At 36.9% G+C, this 14,464-nt stretch overlaps 1 protein-coding gene across 5 annotated transcripts; it reads right to left on the bottom strand.

Moving 5' to 3' along the window:
- Positions 1-16: 16 nt before the first annotated feature.
- Positions 17-14,413, bottom strand: LOC111337099 (adenylyltransferase and sulfurtransferase MOCS3). 5 transcript variants are annotated; one of them, XM_088724427.1, is made up of 14 exons: positions 14,266-14,413; positions 12,397-12,541; positions 12,094-12,186; positions 10,377-10,497; positions 7,746-7,818; positions 6,594-6,637; positions 5,596-5,671; positions 5,066-5,174; positions 4,514-4,576; positions 3,141-3,304; positions 2,666-2,713; positions 2,400-2,499; positions 1,474-1,575; positions 17-1,357 (listed from the first exon to the last, which is right to left on the bottom strand). In XM_088724427.1, the coding sequence occupies exons 1-14, from the start codon at positions 14,350-14,352 to the stop codon at positions 1,122-1,124; spliced, it is 1,461 nt and encodes a 486-aa protein (XP_088580553.1). In that variant the 5' UTR covers positions 14,353-14,413; the 3' UTR covers positions 17-1,121. The 5 variants fall into 5 exon arrangements, with proteins under 5 accessions (XP_088580553.1, XP_088580554.1, XP_088580556.1 ...); XM_088724428.1 differs by having other exon boundaries at positions 17-1,284; XM_088724430.1 differs by lacking the exon at positions 12,397-12,541 and having other exon boundaries at positions 12,098-12,186; positions 14,266-14,380.
- Between the last annotated feature and the right edge of the window lie 51 nt (positions 14,414-14,464).

Here is a 14,464-nt window from a genome sequence, read left to right as displayed (position 1 = left end):
ACCACTCACTCATCAGTTTAACAAATAAATTCCATGTTACCGAGCGTCTTTACAGGTCACGATCACAGATGATCTCAAAATTTGGTAATTTCTCACACACGAGATTACTGTGTGATAGATGTCCTCCCCGGGGTGGGATGGGTGGGTAATAAAGGGGTTAGGTGTCAATCGGAACGAAAATTGTGTTCCTTTCTCTTGCCATTCTTGTGGCGAATAAATTAAACTTAAACTTTAACTTAAACTAGAACAAGGGCCCACAAGGCGCAGCCTGACTTTCGAGAAGCTGAGCAACACAAACTCACCCCTTAACTGAACAGGGAACAGCAGCAGCAAAATACAGTAGCCCTCTTAAAGACCTTTTAATAACCTTGTACGAGGACTGTACTGCAAGTTACGGAGCGAGTTTTTCTGCTCAGATTCAAGGCCCAAGCGAAGCGAAGCGCGCGGCCATAAATCCGAGTGGAAAACTGGAAACGATGTTCCGTAACTTAAAGTACCAGGAAGCCATTACTTGGAGCGTTCAATTGCCCTTTGTGCTTCACAGTGTTTCCACGGTGTTTTCACAGACAAGTCTAGTTTGTCTATTTCGTTCACATGAAATTCGAGACAATAGAGAGATTAAGCACCGCGCTCACGTGAAACGTGGACGGCAAGAGTGACATGACCTTGTTTTTCCCGTCATTTTTTCACGTTTGCCAGTTGTGCTTTGCCATTTCTAGGTGGAAGTAACCTGATTCGTGTTTACCGTGTACGTAAGATTTTCTTCACTTTTCCTCTCACAGAGTAGAAGTTAATTGCCGGAAAATAGGTACCAAAGCTATTCCCTTAAAAACAAGGGCGCTTTCAAATCCACTATGACGTGGGCTCACGCGAAGCTAAACCATTAAGGTCCACGCTATTTTACGTGAAATGTGAAATGGCAAGCTGACGTTTGCCGTTAGACGTAAACGCGGTGCTTAATCTCTCCAATCAGTCTTCACGCGGGTGGAGAAACGTGCGTCTTGTAGCATTAATGGTAATTAATAACGAGGGGCTACTCCAAGCTACCAGCCTAAGCAACAACAATCAGTCATCTTGGATTTTCATCGGCTGTCCTCGCTGGTCAACTCTACTTTGTCTTATTAGTACACTGGAAAGTAATCATCTATATGTTTAGCCCACGCATAGAGTCCTCCAGCAATGTCTTTAAACACAACATCCACTTGCGTGCTTGTCTCTGGAACATCTTGCTTGTTCTCAGACTGGAGAAAGTCATCTTCGCTGCGCAACACTTTATTCGTGTTTCTGTGTAACACAGTTTCTCTTAGTAACTTTACCGCTTTCTGTGAGTCATTGCCTTGTTTGCAAAGCACATAAACTACGGTTTAACCAGAAAAAGCAAACAAACAGTTGAACCATTTGACTGGACCAAGCACAGAGATTTAAAAATCTTTCACCGGTTAAATTTCAGCAGAATATATGTTGTGAACGTACCATTTACCGTAGACAGTTTTTTCTCGTTGTCAGCCAGGTTCAATATCGCTTGGATTAGTACATCTTGATGGTCAGGGGAATGGAGAACTCTCAAGGGAATATCTTCAAGTCATTTCAGTTAAGGAATGATACTTCCCAAATCTGTGGGACAGATCCTTTGCCAAAATCTGAGGGTCAGATCCTTTGCCAAAATCTGTGCGACAGATCCTTTGCGTGTGCATCCCCTTTGCTTTGGAACAAACTTCCTGATTTTATAAGATATTCTGAAACCTTAGATTCCTTTAAAACCAGGCTCAATACTTACCTTTTTAAAATCGCTTATAATCTGTAGTTAATTTTTATCTTATATTTGTACTTCAAATCTTTTGTAAAAGCATTGAGACTCCTGTATAATGCGTTTTAAGAATTGTAATTATTACTATTATTATTACTATTATTATTATTATTATTGTTATTATTATTATTATTATTATTATTATTATTATTATTATTACCTGCCCATATAGTCTGTAAAGACCCGGTGGCCTACTGGGTAATGCGCTGGACTCAGGATCAAGAGGCTCGGGTACTAGACCTGGCCGGGTTAATATGTTGTGTTTAGCGGGAAAAAACAACAACAACAAGAACAACAACAAAAACACTATACGAGTATCGGGAATAAAAATAATGCTGGGGGGGGGGGGAGGTAACCTTGCGATGGACTAGCATCCCTTTCAGGGTGGAATTGTGATACCGTAATATGCTCCGGCTGGGATGGCCACCGCGAGTGCAGACTTTACCTGGTAAAAATAAATGATAGACGCGTTGATTCAGCATTCACAACATGTTTCAGGCCATGATTCTTAAAAACAAAACAAAACAAAAAAAAAAAGAAAAACAAAAAATTTCTACTCGATAAAATTTAAGAAAAAAGTATCTTTGGATACTAAGCGTTTCCACTGGAAGTGAACAAATTTCTAACTCCACAGGCTCCCTAACGTCCAGAAGGATATGAGGGCTGCACTCGTCAATAAGCCGCTTATATTCCTGAGGAATAAGAAAAAAATTGGCCCTTCAGCAGATGTGCTGATTGAATTCTAGCCTGTGAGCACCCTTTGACACAGAAAATGTATGGAGAACAGTATGGAAAATATGTATACTGATGTTGGGACGTAAAGGTTCAAGTTTCATCTACCAGCTAGGTTTGACTTACATGCACAGAAATTCTTTGTTGTTCTTGCAGAATTTCCAAAGAAGGGGTCTGTAAAACAAATTCACATTAGAGCAAGCAGCAAAAGGTTAGAAAAACTTTAATTTCATGGCTTCAGTGTGAAAAAACATAACTTCCCCCTTTTCAGCTTTTGGTCTTGTGTTTGATTGGCCAGAGAAAATGGTGTAAGTTTTCATGGCAAAAATTGCAGATCAATTTCAGCATCTGAGCAAATGTGTACCCACCCCTCCCCTAACTCAACAACAGTCAACAGATAACAAGTCAGGATAAACGTTGAGTCAGGGGAGGGGTGGGTGTGCAGGTGCTCAGATTGTGACAATGATCAGGCCTGGACAGTTATCAAAAATTGCATTGCAATCAACTGAAAATTACTCTGTACAGAGGTAAGGCTAAGACCGTCGACAAAATGTTTAAAATAGTTCTTTTATTTCATAATAATATCTTCACTAAAATGTACCTTATCTGTAGCTGAAGCTCCACAGAAAAGTTCATAATCCATTAACTTTCTAATTGATGGATTGTCTCCACAAACGGCACAGTTTGACTGCCGGGGACGTAGTTTTATTGTTAAAAATCTACCATCCAAAGCATCATAAATTAACATTTTCTGAGAATAAGATGCTGTTTTATGTGTATCAGAGTTAAGGAATCCATGTTAAATAGTTTACGTCAATTTTACACGATTGTGCAGTTTTTGGTTATCTTTAAGTTTGCTTAGCTTAAAATGTACTAACTTAAACAATTATTCTTACTCTATAATTTTTATTTTGACCTCTCCTGATGATTAAAAAATATGATTAATCCCATGAGTGACGGAGACCGAGAATTTCTCCTTTCAATTTTATTACAACATCAAGCAGACAAGTGATGTGATTAACATACCATTAAGGAGATTATCAGTTGCTCCAATACCAAATTCTCCAAACTAATATCATAGGAATTGTATGGCAGACAGTAATGAGAATTACTAGTTGAAGAGATCCTGCGAGTGGAGAGGTTAAGTATTCCATTGAAGATGGCCATCAAAACAGTAATTGTGTACAAGAATTGGTGTACAAGTTTAAAATTTATAGGAATCATCAAAAGTATGTTTGTATGTTTTTAAAAAATTACCTAGAATTATCCATATTATGTAGGAATCCATTGTTTTGCTATTGTTTTGTTTTCAATTGTTTAATGTTTTTCCCTGAGTGGGGGGGTAAACAGTGAAAATTTCCATTTTTCATTTAGCTCAACATTAAAGCCCCTATGACACCTATTTTTTTAGCATTAAATCATAAAATAAAAGTACGTAGAGGGTGTCTGCTAAGATTTGTGGGTGATTCTGATGTGTCTTGGTTATTTTACAAGGTGATAAAAGTCCGAAATTGTATCGAACTTAGGCTCCCCATATCTCTTTGGCCACATTAAAGAGTACTGGAACCTGCGACGTAACGGTTAGTAGTAACACCAAGTTTATCAAAGAAGCAAAGTGAGTGTGGAAGCTACTGTTTACAATCTTTTTAGCCAAAAATGCCATTTCGATGTGTAGTTTGGGGTTTTTTGAATACCCCTGACTCAATGAAGAATATTTCTCTCCACAAGATTCCTACTGTGACGTCATGGCACCCAGTCCCTCTTTGCTCCGCCACACATTTTATCTGCAGATTACAGAGCTTGATAAAAAATTCAGAAAAGGGCAAAATACCACAAATGTTGCGAAAACATGTTTAAGAGTCATTATATTTTGACGTAGAATAGAAAAAAAATAAGTGTCATAGGCACTTTAAGGCATCTTTCCCCATAAATTCATAAAAAATTTAATAATTAACAAACTTGATAAAAGGATACATTTTGTTCCAACAATTATTTTTATAGCCTCCAGAGCTTGTAATGTTCCAATAACTCCTGGTACTTCATTACATTGTGAAAAAGAACAAAACAAGTTACGCGTACCAGTAAATACTGTGCGCATGTAGTTACGAACCCTATAACTCCCTGAAGTGATTAACATGTAACTTCTCCTTGTACCACCCAGCAGACTGGTTATTAGGATATTCAGACTTATTAGGCAGCAGTAGTTATCTTGAGCCAACACCAAATTCTTGTAACTAATTTAAGAGAAATTGAATTGCAGCTAGAGAGAAGAATCAACAATCAGATTTTGGGAGTTACAAGGTTCTCTCAAACAATGCGTGACACCAAGCAATCTGTTCCATGACAGCTGATAACATGAGGTTTACTATTTACAAACATCATCAAAAAAATTTCGTATGTATACAAAGTAGGGATTGTGGAGTTGTGAGAGTTCTCAACTCAAACCGCTTTGATCTGTGTTCAGTATTAATTAATGCAAATCTGCACAATAATTGTAGATGAGTGGCTTTGTTGACATAATCCTACCTGGTCCCAGGACTCCATTATCTGAACAATTCCCAACCGATTCTGGTGGAGGAGGTTTGGGAAATAAGCAGCGGTAACATGGACCTCCATCGTGGTTATAAACTGTAAGCTAAAACAGTTATGGATATTCCTCAAGAAATAAGCAGCCTCAAAATAAGAAGGACCAAATATCAAAGTTTTCTCAAAGATATAATAAAATATACAGATCAAAATACATTTTTCAAATTTCAGTCGAACAAAATGAAAAAAATTGCAGTTAGTACATGATTGTATATAAAATAACTGATTTCTCTGATGTTTTCTTGTAGCACCTTTTAATAAAAACAAGCAACATTAACCTCAAATTTTTTCAATAAAAACCTTGCCAAGTTCAAATTTGTTTGTAAAGTGGAAGTGGCTACATTGTAGTGGTGGATATTAACAGAGTGGCAAAGGCAACCTATAATGTCTGATTCCAGTGACTGACAGAGCTAAATAATTAAAATCTGTTTTCACTGGAGTTTAGATCCAAAGGATAATCTTCACCTCACCTGTCCTTCAAACCTTAGAGCGCTTCCAGAGACTAATGGTTTACCAGCTAGGATGCATGCATCATTCAAGAGGTATCTAGAGAAACAGTATCAAGGAATGGTAACATTATAAGTATTTCAAAAAAGGCAGCATCACAAGTAAGTCACACATGACCCTTACAAGGGTAAAGCTAGGATTTTCCAGAGGGGGGGAAGGATCTGTGCCACACCCAGACTGTTTACCTTACCTACCTACCTGACTTTTATTAACCCTTAACTCCCAGAAATGATTGACATGTAAAGTCTCTGTATACTGGTAATATCCATACAATATTCAGCAAACAGGTAATGAGAATTCCCAAACTTATCAGGTAGAAGTTATTATCTTTACCTATCTAACACCTAATTCTTGTAACTAATTTACAAGAAAATGTGTGATGTAAGAGTGATATTGTGAGGGGAAACTAGATGCAAGTTACTCTTAGAGGCCAAAGGGTTAATAAAATATTTTATTACATGGCTGTGTCTCACAAGGACTGGGTACTACCGAATTCGCAAATTTGATTGGCTGAAATCAATATTGAAAGCAGTCTAGATTTTCTCATCTAGACTGGCATCTAGACCAGTCTAGAAAATAAAGTTACAAAGAATATGTTCCATTGCTTTCTAAACACAGCCATATAATAAACATCTTATCAACCGAGCTAGGTTGGTCTGTACGGGAGAATCTTGACCTCGGTCCCTGGTCTGTACTGGTGACCTCAGTCAAGATTCTCCCATACAGACCTCCTGCTTGGTTAATAAGAACTTAACAAATGAAATACATTCCGACTTGTATAAAAGAGAAGGAATGGAATTTCAAATTTTTCAATGAGTTGTATACAACTTAGCACATTTTTCTTTGAAGTTGTAACAAGTTAACTATTGTGTATTCAAATAAACTCTATAATCACCAACAAGCTGTTGATTGGAATTCAAAATGAATAAATATTTTACTTCTGGAGACTAGACAACCTTACCTTGTGGCCACATTATCTGTTGCATCTAACACAATATCATATTTTTGCTTATTAAGGATCAAAACATATTTACATCAATTCTCTCTGAAGGAATGGACCAGATGATATCTCATCGTTTCTCATTAGTTACTACACAAACAATAAAGTAATATATTGGTGAAAGATGTTTATTGTTCGGTCACAAGCATGGGACAAAGAAATATTTCTGAGTCCCCATGAGGAATTGAACCCCAGACCTTTGAATTCTGTACTCCGGAATCTTTGTCTCACATTCATAACAAGACCAAAAACATCTTTCTCCATTTATCTAACAAGCTTAAAATTCACCAAGCTTAGAATGTACCATCTTTCTTATTCTATTTACAGAGTTGATATAGAGGATATTACATGGCCGTGCGGGGATACGAATATTATCTTCGAGTGCTAAAAATATCTCTCACTTGTTCGCTGTGCTCACTCATGAGAGATACTTTCAGCACGAGAAGATAAAATTCATATCCCCAAGCGGCCATGTAATGTTCTGTTTATTATATAGATACTGATGAAATTTCCACATAAAAGACAACTTTTTTTATTCATTTTTGAAACAGCAATTGGGTAATTATGTTGGTAACCATGGCCACACCAATATCCTCACACATGAAGGATAAAAATAGTATCTTCACAGCACGCGGTGAAGATATGACTTTTTAGTAAAAGGAGAAATCCTGGTATTTCATCAGTATCTATATAATAAATATTAATGCTATCCACATTGCTGCTCCTAACAGTATGCAGGATGGGTGTCAAATATATATATCTTATTAACCAAGCGCGAGGGCCGTACCGAGAGAATATTGGCCTGAGGTCTTGACAGTACAGACCCAGCGCAGCAATGCCCATACAAAAAAGACAGAGGGCTGATATTCTTCCAGTACGGTCCCGAGCAAGCTTGGTTAATAAGAGAGTTATTATACGACAGAAGTTCAAAGGGACACAAGCGCGGTATCATTTGGGACCATTCGGGACAGTGCCCGGTCCAATACTTACAGAATATTGGACCGCCAATAGAGCATTTTGATTGGTTAATTTTAGTTATTGGCCCTCTGACTGCCCAAGTCGTGTAATAAGAATGAATATACCTAGTCATGTACATTGTGTTAAAGGATATTTCTCAATTATCTCTAGTGCATTGCTACTTGACAGCTGTGTAGAGTATGGAGTGCAAAGGACAGAGGAATTTAACCTAATTGGAAAAAAATTAATTTGAAACAATATTAGGGTAATGAAATAGAGTAATACAGACTCATGTCATGGATTAATTTTTATTCAAAGGATATCCATTCTACTCTAAAGATCTCATCAGCAATTCTCCTTAAACACATCCCCATTTAAAAATGTACTTCACCATTTTAAAATGTACTTGACATTTCAGGTATCTTAGTTCCTGAATGAGCCAATCAGATCTCAAATGCATTTTTAATGAGTTCTCTGGGAACTAAGTTCCTGTGTCAACCAATCAGAGTTGGTTTGTAATATGGACTTTGCTCTTTAGGAACTAAGTTCCTCACTAAACCAATGACATGGAAGAATACAAGACGTGACATTTCTAAATTAAGGTTCGCCTGTTTTATTTATGTCAACACTAAATAGAGCAGACAACAATGTTACACTTTGGAAATGAGTCGAATACACGATGGTCTACATGGCAACGAAAAGGCATCTGATATTACACAATTCTGTAAAAAATGCCACAGCGGTTTTGCTGCGCTTTTTACCAGCACTAATACATATATCTTATTAGTAGTTTCGTTGTGTAGTATCGCTGATTATTATTACAAGTTGTGCCGTAGTTTGACGAGCCCGTAGGGCGTGTGAAAATACAAATAATGACTAAAATTAGAACAAAGAACAAAGTTGATATTACAAACCAAATATGATTGGTTGACACAGGAACTTAGTTCTCAAAGACCTCATGAATTAATGTATTTGAGATCTGAATGGCTCATTCTGAAACTAAGATAACTTTAATGTCAAGTACGTTTTGAAATGGTGATGTACACAAGTCAAACAGTCTCCCCCGGCAATGTTGCTAATGCGATAAGTTTTTAGACCGGTTTATGTTGCTTATTACAACATAGCTTCTAAGAGTCGTGCAATCAAACTCAATTGCGCGAGCGTGCTTCCCACTGATTCACGCTGGTGACGTCAAATGCCTCGGGACAATTTTTTTCGCGCGAGTGACTTCAGCATTTTTCATTAAAAACCGGGAAAAACTTCCGTAAAAAAGTTAAACTAGACATGGCAACAAGCGAATAAGCCGATGAAGATCTGCCTAATTTTTCTTTGGGAATGGATTTTTTTAACTCACGAGAGAGAAGAGGAAAACAAGAAACTCAACGCCGATTTCATCTCGTTTCGCAAGTGTAAGTTCATTTCCACGCATGAATACACCTGTCATTTTTTCACCAATCCGAGACGAGATCATTGAAGCGTAGCAAAATACTTTTCCGAAACAAAATAAACAACGCATTTGAAGCGTCGGAGAGGAAATTTCTGCCCTTTATACATACACTACAGCGTTGAAAATGTTACAAAACGATTGGTTGAGTACAAATGTCAAGCGGTATTTGTACTCTAGAGTATTGGTTAAACAGATTTTCTCGCATCGCGCAAGCGGAGAATTTGTAGTTAAATGACGGTGGATTTGTAGTTAAATGACGAAAAACAAAATGGCAGCCAGTTTGAATCATACATCCGACGACGAAGAGTCAGAATGGCTGGCAAATATAGATCTAAGTTTACTAGATGAATCAAATGAAGAAGAACAGCTCGACGTCCAGGAAATTTCTTCCTTTAACTCATCGAAGAAAATAGAAACAGCAACAAAACAACGCGCCAGTTTGGTACTGCCTCACATACTTCTGTCACGCACTCCCCGTAAATAAATATCCGCGAAATTAACCCGCACTGAACAACATATATATAACAGTTTGGCGTGTTGGATAATAAATAACTTATTAGACGTTTTGTTGTATAGTATCGCTGAGTAAAAATTCTACTCGTTATTTGTATTTTCACACGCCCTACGGGCTCGTCAAACTACGGCACAACTTGTAATAATAATCAGCGATACTACACAACAAAACTACTAATAAGATATATGTATTAGCGCTGGTAAAAAGCGCAGCAAAACCGCTGTGGCATTTTTTACAGAATTGTGTAGTATCAGATGCCTTTTCGTTGCCATGTAGACCATCGTGTATTCGACTCATTTCCAAAGTGTAACATTGTTGTCTGCTCTATTTAGTGTTGACATAAATAAAACAGGTGAACCTTAATTTAGAAATGTCACGTCATGTATTCTTCCATGTCATTGGTTTAGTGAGGAACTTAGTTCCTAAAGAGCAAAGTCCATATTACAAACCAACTCTGATTGGTTGACACAGGAACTTAGTTCCCAGAGAACTTATGAAAAATGCATTTGAGATCTGATTGGCTCATTCAGGAACTAAGATACCTGAAATGTCAAGTACATTTTAAAATGGTGAAGTACATTTTTAAATGGGGATGTGTTCTTAATATTTGCCATACAGTTCTTATGATGTTCATTAGGAGAGTTTGGTATTGGATCAACTAAATATTTTTCTTTATTCTCATCACTCATCTATACTTGATACTGTATTGAAACTGTAACAATAAAATTTGGATTTTCCCATAATGGAATGCTTGATGATGTGTAAATGACAACAAATTCCTTATCATAATTATTTTATTTGTTGTTTAGATGTCAAATTTACTTACTGCTGAATTTGTATCTTTATAGATTCTGCCTTTGAGATATTTACTCTACTCTCTGTATGAAGCACTTGTCTGTGTAGATTGCTTATCTCAACTGTATCATAGTCCACAGTACCAATGTGTCCTACACAAAATAAGTACATACATATGTTAGTTGACCACTCCCCATGGGGGCTTTTCAGGGCTAATTCCCACCCATCCCAGCCCAGGGGAGGACATCCACAACACAATAATCTCATGCGTGAGAAATTAACGTCTCCTACCCCTAACCCTGCAGGAGACGGGACTTACGGTTTATTGGTCTTTATCCAAAAAGATTAGAATATCTATCCATTTCTTGATTATAGAAAGGTAGCAATTAACTTAAGACCATGAGTATTGGTAGATAAGTAGGTTTAGTTTACACACGAAAAAGAGGCCATTCATTTTAAGATCTATAATCAGGAACAAAATTGTTGACACATTGATCTTTTCAACCTTACTTCAATTTTATCCATCTGCCCTCGTTAAGTCAACTTACTCACCCTCTTCTTCTTCCCCCCCTCCCAAGAAACAATGTGGTTCCATGAACTTTTAGCCAACATTGAATGTAAGAGGGGGTGGGGGGGGGGGGCTGTTAATGATTTATAGTGTGGTAGAAAAAAGAATGTTATTCTTTAATTCTTATTAACCGAGCGGGAGGTCTCTATGGGAGAATCTTGACTGAGGTCGCCAGTACAAACCGAATGCAGTGAGGTCTGTAGCAGCGACCAAGGTCAAGATTCTCCTTTACAGACCGACCTAGCTCGGTTAACAAGATGTTTATCATATGGCTGTGTCTAGAAAGCAATGGAATATTTTATTCTTTGTAACTTTTTTTCTAGACAGGTCTAGATGCCGGTCTAGATGGGAAAATCTAGACTGCTTTCAATACTGATTTCCACCAATCCAATTCAGGAATTTGGTAGTACCCAGTCCTTGTGAGACACAGCCATATAATAATTGCATAAATAGAACTCTTCTGGTATGATGTGTCAACTAATTTTGATGCTGATTGTAGTTCAAAATATTATTTTGATTTGTTTTTTGGTCAGACTTTGTATGGCAATAAGTTTGACAACAAGGGAAATACAATTGCTTGCATAAAAGCAAGAACATGTGATGCTGAAACGTTACAATTTGATGACCAATTATGCCTCATTTGACAGCCAATAAGATGATGTTTTGGTATTATGTAATAGGAATAGTTTGGAGATAAGTGCAAGGACTGAAATTGCACCTTCAAAAAAGAGTAATCTGCACCAAGATCAGAAGTAAGTCATTAAAAGGGTATTTCTTTTTAACTCATGGGTATAAGCCAAAGTGTTATCCCTTGAATTGCATTACTAAATAAATTCTTGCATTCTGGTTGGTTAACAAAGCTATGTATCTAGTGTGGAATTGTGAGTTGAAAATGAGTGATATTGTTTCGCATCTTCGTATACATAACAACTTTAAGTAATGTTGTTTTCGTTTTGTTGTTGTTTTTATTCAATTATGCGATTCAGGGAAAATCCATTACTTGATTCGTGATTTAAATTGCACTTGCAAACCAATATTGCACTTATCACCTTCCTATTCATGCAATATTCATGTTCGCATGCAATTTAGTGTGGAATTCCCTTGTCGAGTAATGAATTTTCCTAATTCTTTCTCCTACTCCATCAAACTCCCTAACATCTTAATTTACTGAATGTCATACCCACTCCAGCAGCAGCTAAATACTGTGCCACAGGGCATCCAAGACCTCCAGCTCCAACAACCAGCACTGAAGCATTACATAACTTTATCTGTCCTGAAGAACAAGGTCAGAAAAAAAGAAGAAAAGCGAAATTAATGACTTAGTCACCCAGAAGTTTCTGAAGGGGAGGGAGGGGGTGAGGATAAAATTGTCACAACTAAGGAAGTAGTCTTCTTTCTTTGCTCTTTCTCCAAAGAAAAGCAGGCAAAACAGAGAAAAAAAAAAACAAAAAAAAAAAGAAAACAGTTTCATCCAACAGCATACCTTTCACGCCAATCTCGGGTAAGATAAGCTGTCTGCTGTAACGTAAAATTTCATCTTTCGTAAGCCTTTCTTTTTTCTCTGGTTCGACAGCATTTGAAGAATTTGACGCAATTAAGCGCGAGTTTGAGGCTTTATACTCTTTTTCCTGGAGACGGCAAGAGAAAAAAACTCCACTACATCAATGGGAAAATGCACATATCATAAGCGCTAATCAGCTGGTTTTTACAATTTTCTTTCTTTAATGGATTCGTACAGGTACAAATACAGGTGCATAACAATAGGACATAAGTTTCCTACTTGGTTAATACACCCACTCCCAGCCCCGTAAAAAAAGTATCCCGGAAAGAAATATCCCGAAAAAAGATCCCTTCTTTGATCTGACTGACTACAATTCAAATAATTTAAATCGCCCAGAAACATTCTAAAGTATACAAATTTACAACTTAACTCGACAAATACAGATAGAAGTATTTACACGGTGACACTTAGGACAAATTAATTTGAAAGAACAAAAATTTTCACCATCAAAAGCATTCAAAAGTCTAGTAAAATAAAACGACTTGAGTTTACTTTTGAAAGAGCTTTAAGTGTCTGAATCCTTGATATTTATGGGTAAACTGTTCCAGATCAAAGCTATTTTGTTGAAGTAAAAGTCTCGAAAGGAAGACGTACAACAGGCATTTGACTTTAAATGCAGCCCTGATGAAGCACAGAGCATGTTGCCCTTTAGAAAAGAAAAATAATAACTAAATTTATGAGTAAAATCTATAAGCCCATGAGGGCACACAAAAAAGAAGAATAAGTCAAGATATTCTAACCAGTAACTTAGCAGTGATAACTTAAGCTTGATTAAATGAGTCTTATAACTTAGGTTACTATTCATTAAGATAAATCGAGTAGCTCTCCTTTGTATGTTTTCAACAAGGATTAAGTTGCTGGTACTTGACTGAGGGGCCCATAACTGAGAGCAAAAACAAAAATGAGAGCGCACTAAAGAGCAGTAAAGACGCAAAAGCACCGTACTACCAACAATACCTGCGCAGTTCCTTTTGAGAAAACCAAGCATTCTATTAACTTTAGCTACAATCATGACTAAGTGGTCTTTCCAAGAGGTGTCATTTGCAATCATAATACCTAGATCTTTTTCGGCTGTGACAACCCGTGACAATATAAATATCTGGTTCATGATTTGTTGAAGATGTGTTCATGATTAATTTTTGTTCATGTTGTATTCTCCCAACATCCTATGTGGGTTATTACGTCCGTAAACCCATTGAAAATGCATTCTATTGCTCAATTAAAAGGTATCCAGGGCTCGAATTTAATTTTTAGATCACTAACCCTTCGGGTTAGTAGACATCTTTTTACTAACCAAATTATCAAGTTTGGTATCCAAGCTTACAAGTTACGATATCTCAAATATTAAACATTTTGATAATAATGACTAGGACAAATTAAAAAGTAACTGAAATTGCATGGTGACCTTAAAAAGTTAACCTTATATTTTACTTATTATTACCTTTATTAGTTAACCTTATATTTTACTTATTATCTCTGAACTTTTATTGTAACTTTTTAGTATTGTATTTCATTTATTTTCTACTCGATTCATTAGCTCTCTTAGGGCCTGATTACATGAGCCGAGCTGGCCCGGTTAGCCGGGCTGATTTCTTTTGTTTTCACGCTTTGGCGAACACCAAAACAAAAGAAATCAGCCCGGCTAACAGGGCCAGCCCGGCTCATGTAATCAGGCCCTAAGCTAGGTGCCTGACAAGCTCCATAAATTTCGAGTATAAATAAATCTACATCTACATCATAAAAATACGAAAGAAAAACAAAATTTGCAAAAATTTTTTGAAGGGAACTTACTTTGAGTGCTAACAAGTTTTTCAAGGATTCGAGTTCCAAAGATTTGCGTTCAATCTCTCGCCGCAAAGCTTCTAATTCATCCGCCATTTTGAATCTACCAATGACTAGTACTCAATCCCTTTTGAGTAAGAATTGCATGGTTAACAAGCTTTGGAAAACAAGATGGTGGAATCTTTTGGCATGCGTGCACCCTGAAAGT

This window comes from Stylophora pistillata, chromosome 6 (assembly GCF_964205215.1).
Source record: "Stylophora pistillata chromosome 6, jaStyPist1.2, whole genome shotgun sequence".
NCBI lineage: Eukaryota > Metazoa > Cnidaria > Anthozoa > Scleractinia > Pocilloporidae > Stylophora > Stylophora pistillata.
The sequence above is the reverse complement of the archived record's forward strand: the minus strand, read 5'-3'. Positions and strand labels throughout refer to the sequence as shown.

What these genes read in the sequence shown, in the direction of transcription:
- LOC111337099 (XM_088724427.1), bottom strand. Translation starts at nt 14,352, where the DNA reads ATGGCGGATGAATTAGAAGCTTTGCGGCGAGAGATTGAACGCAAATCT. An exon ending in ACCCGAGATTGGCGTGAAAG is followed by an intron (nt 12,187 to 12,396) that starts GTATGCTGTTGG and finishes CTTGTTCTTCAG; the next exon opens with GACAGATAAAGTTATGTAAT. An exon ending in ATGCACTAGAGATAATTGAG is followed by an intron (nt 6,638 to 7,745) that starts AAATATCCTTTA and finishes CTTAATAAGCAA; the next exon opens with AAATATGATATTGTGTTAGA.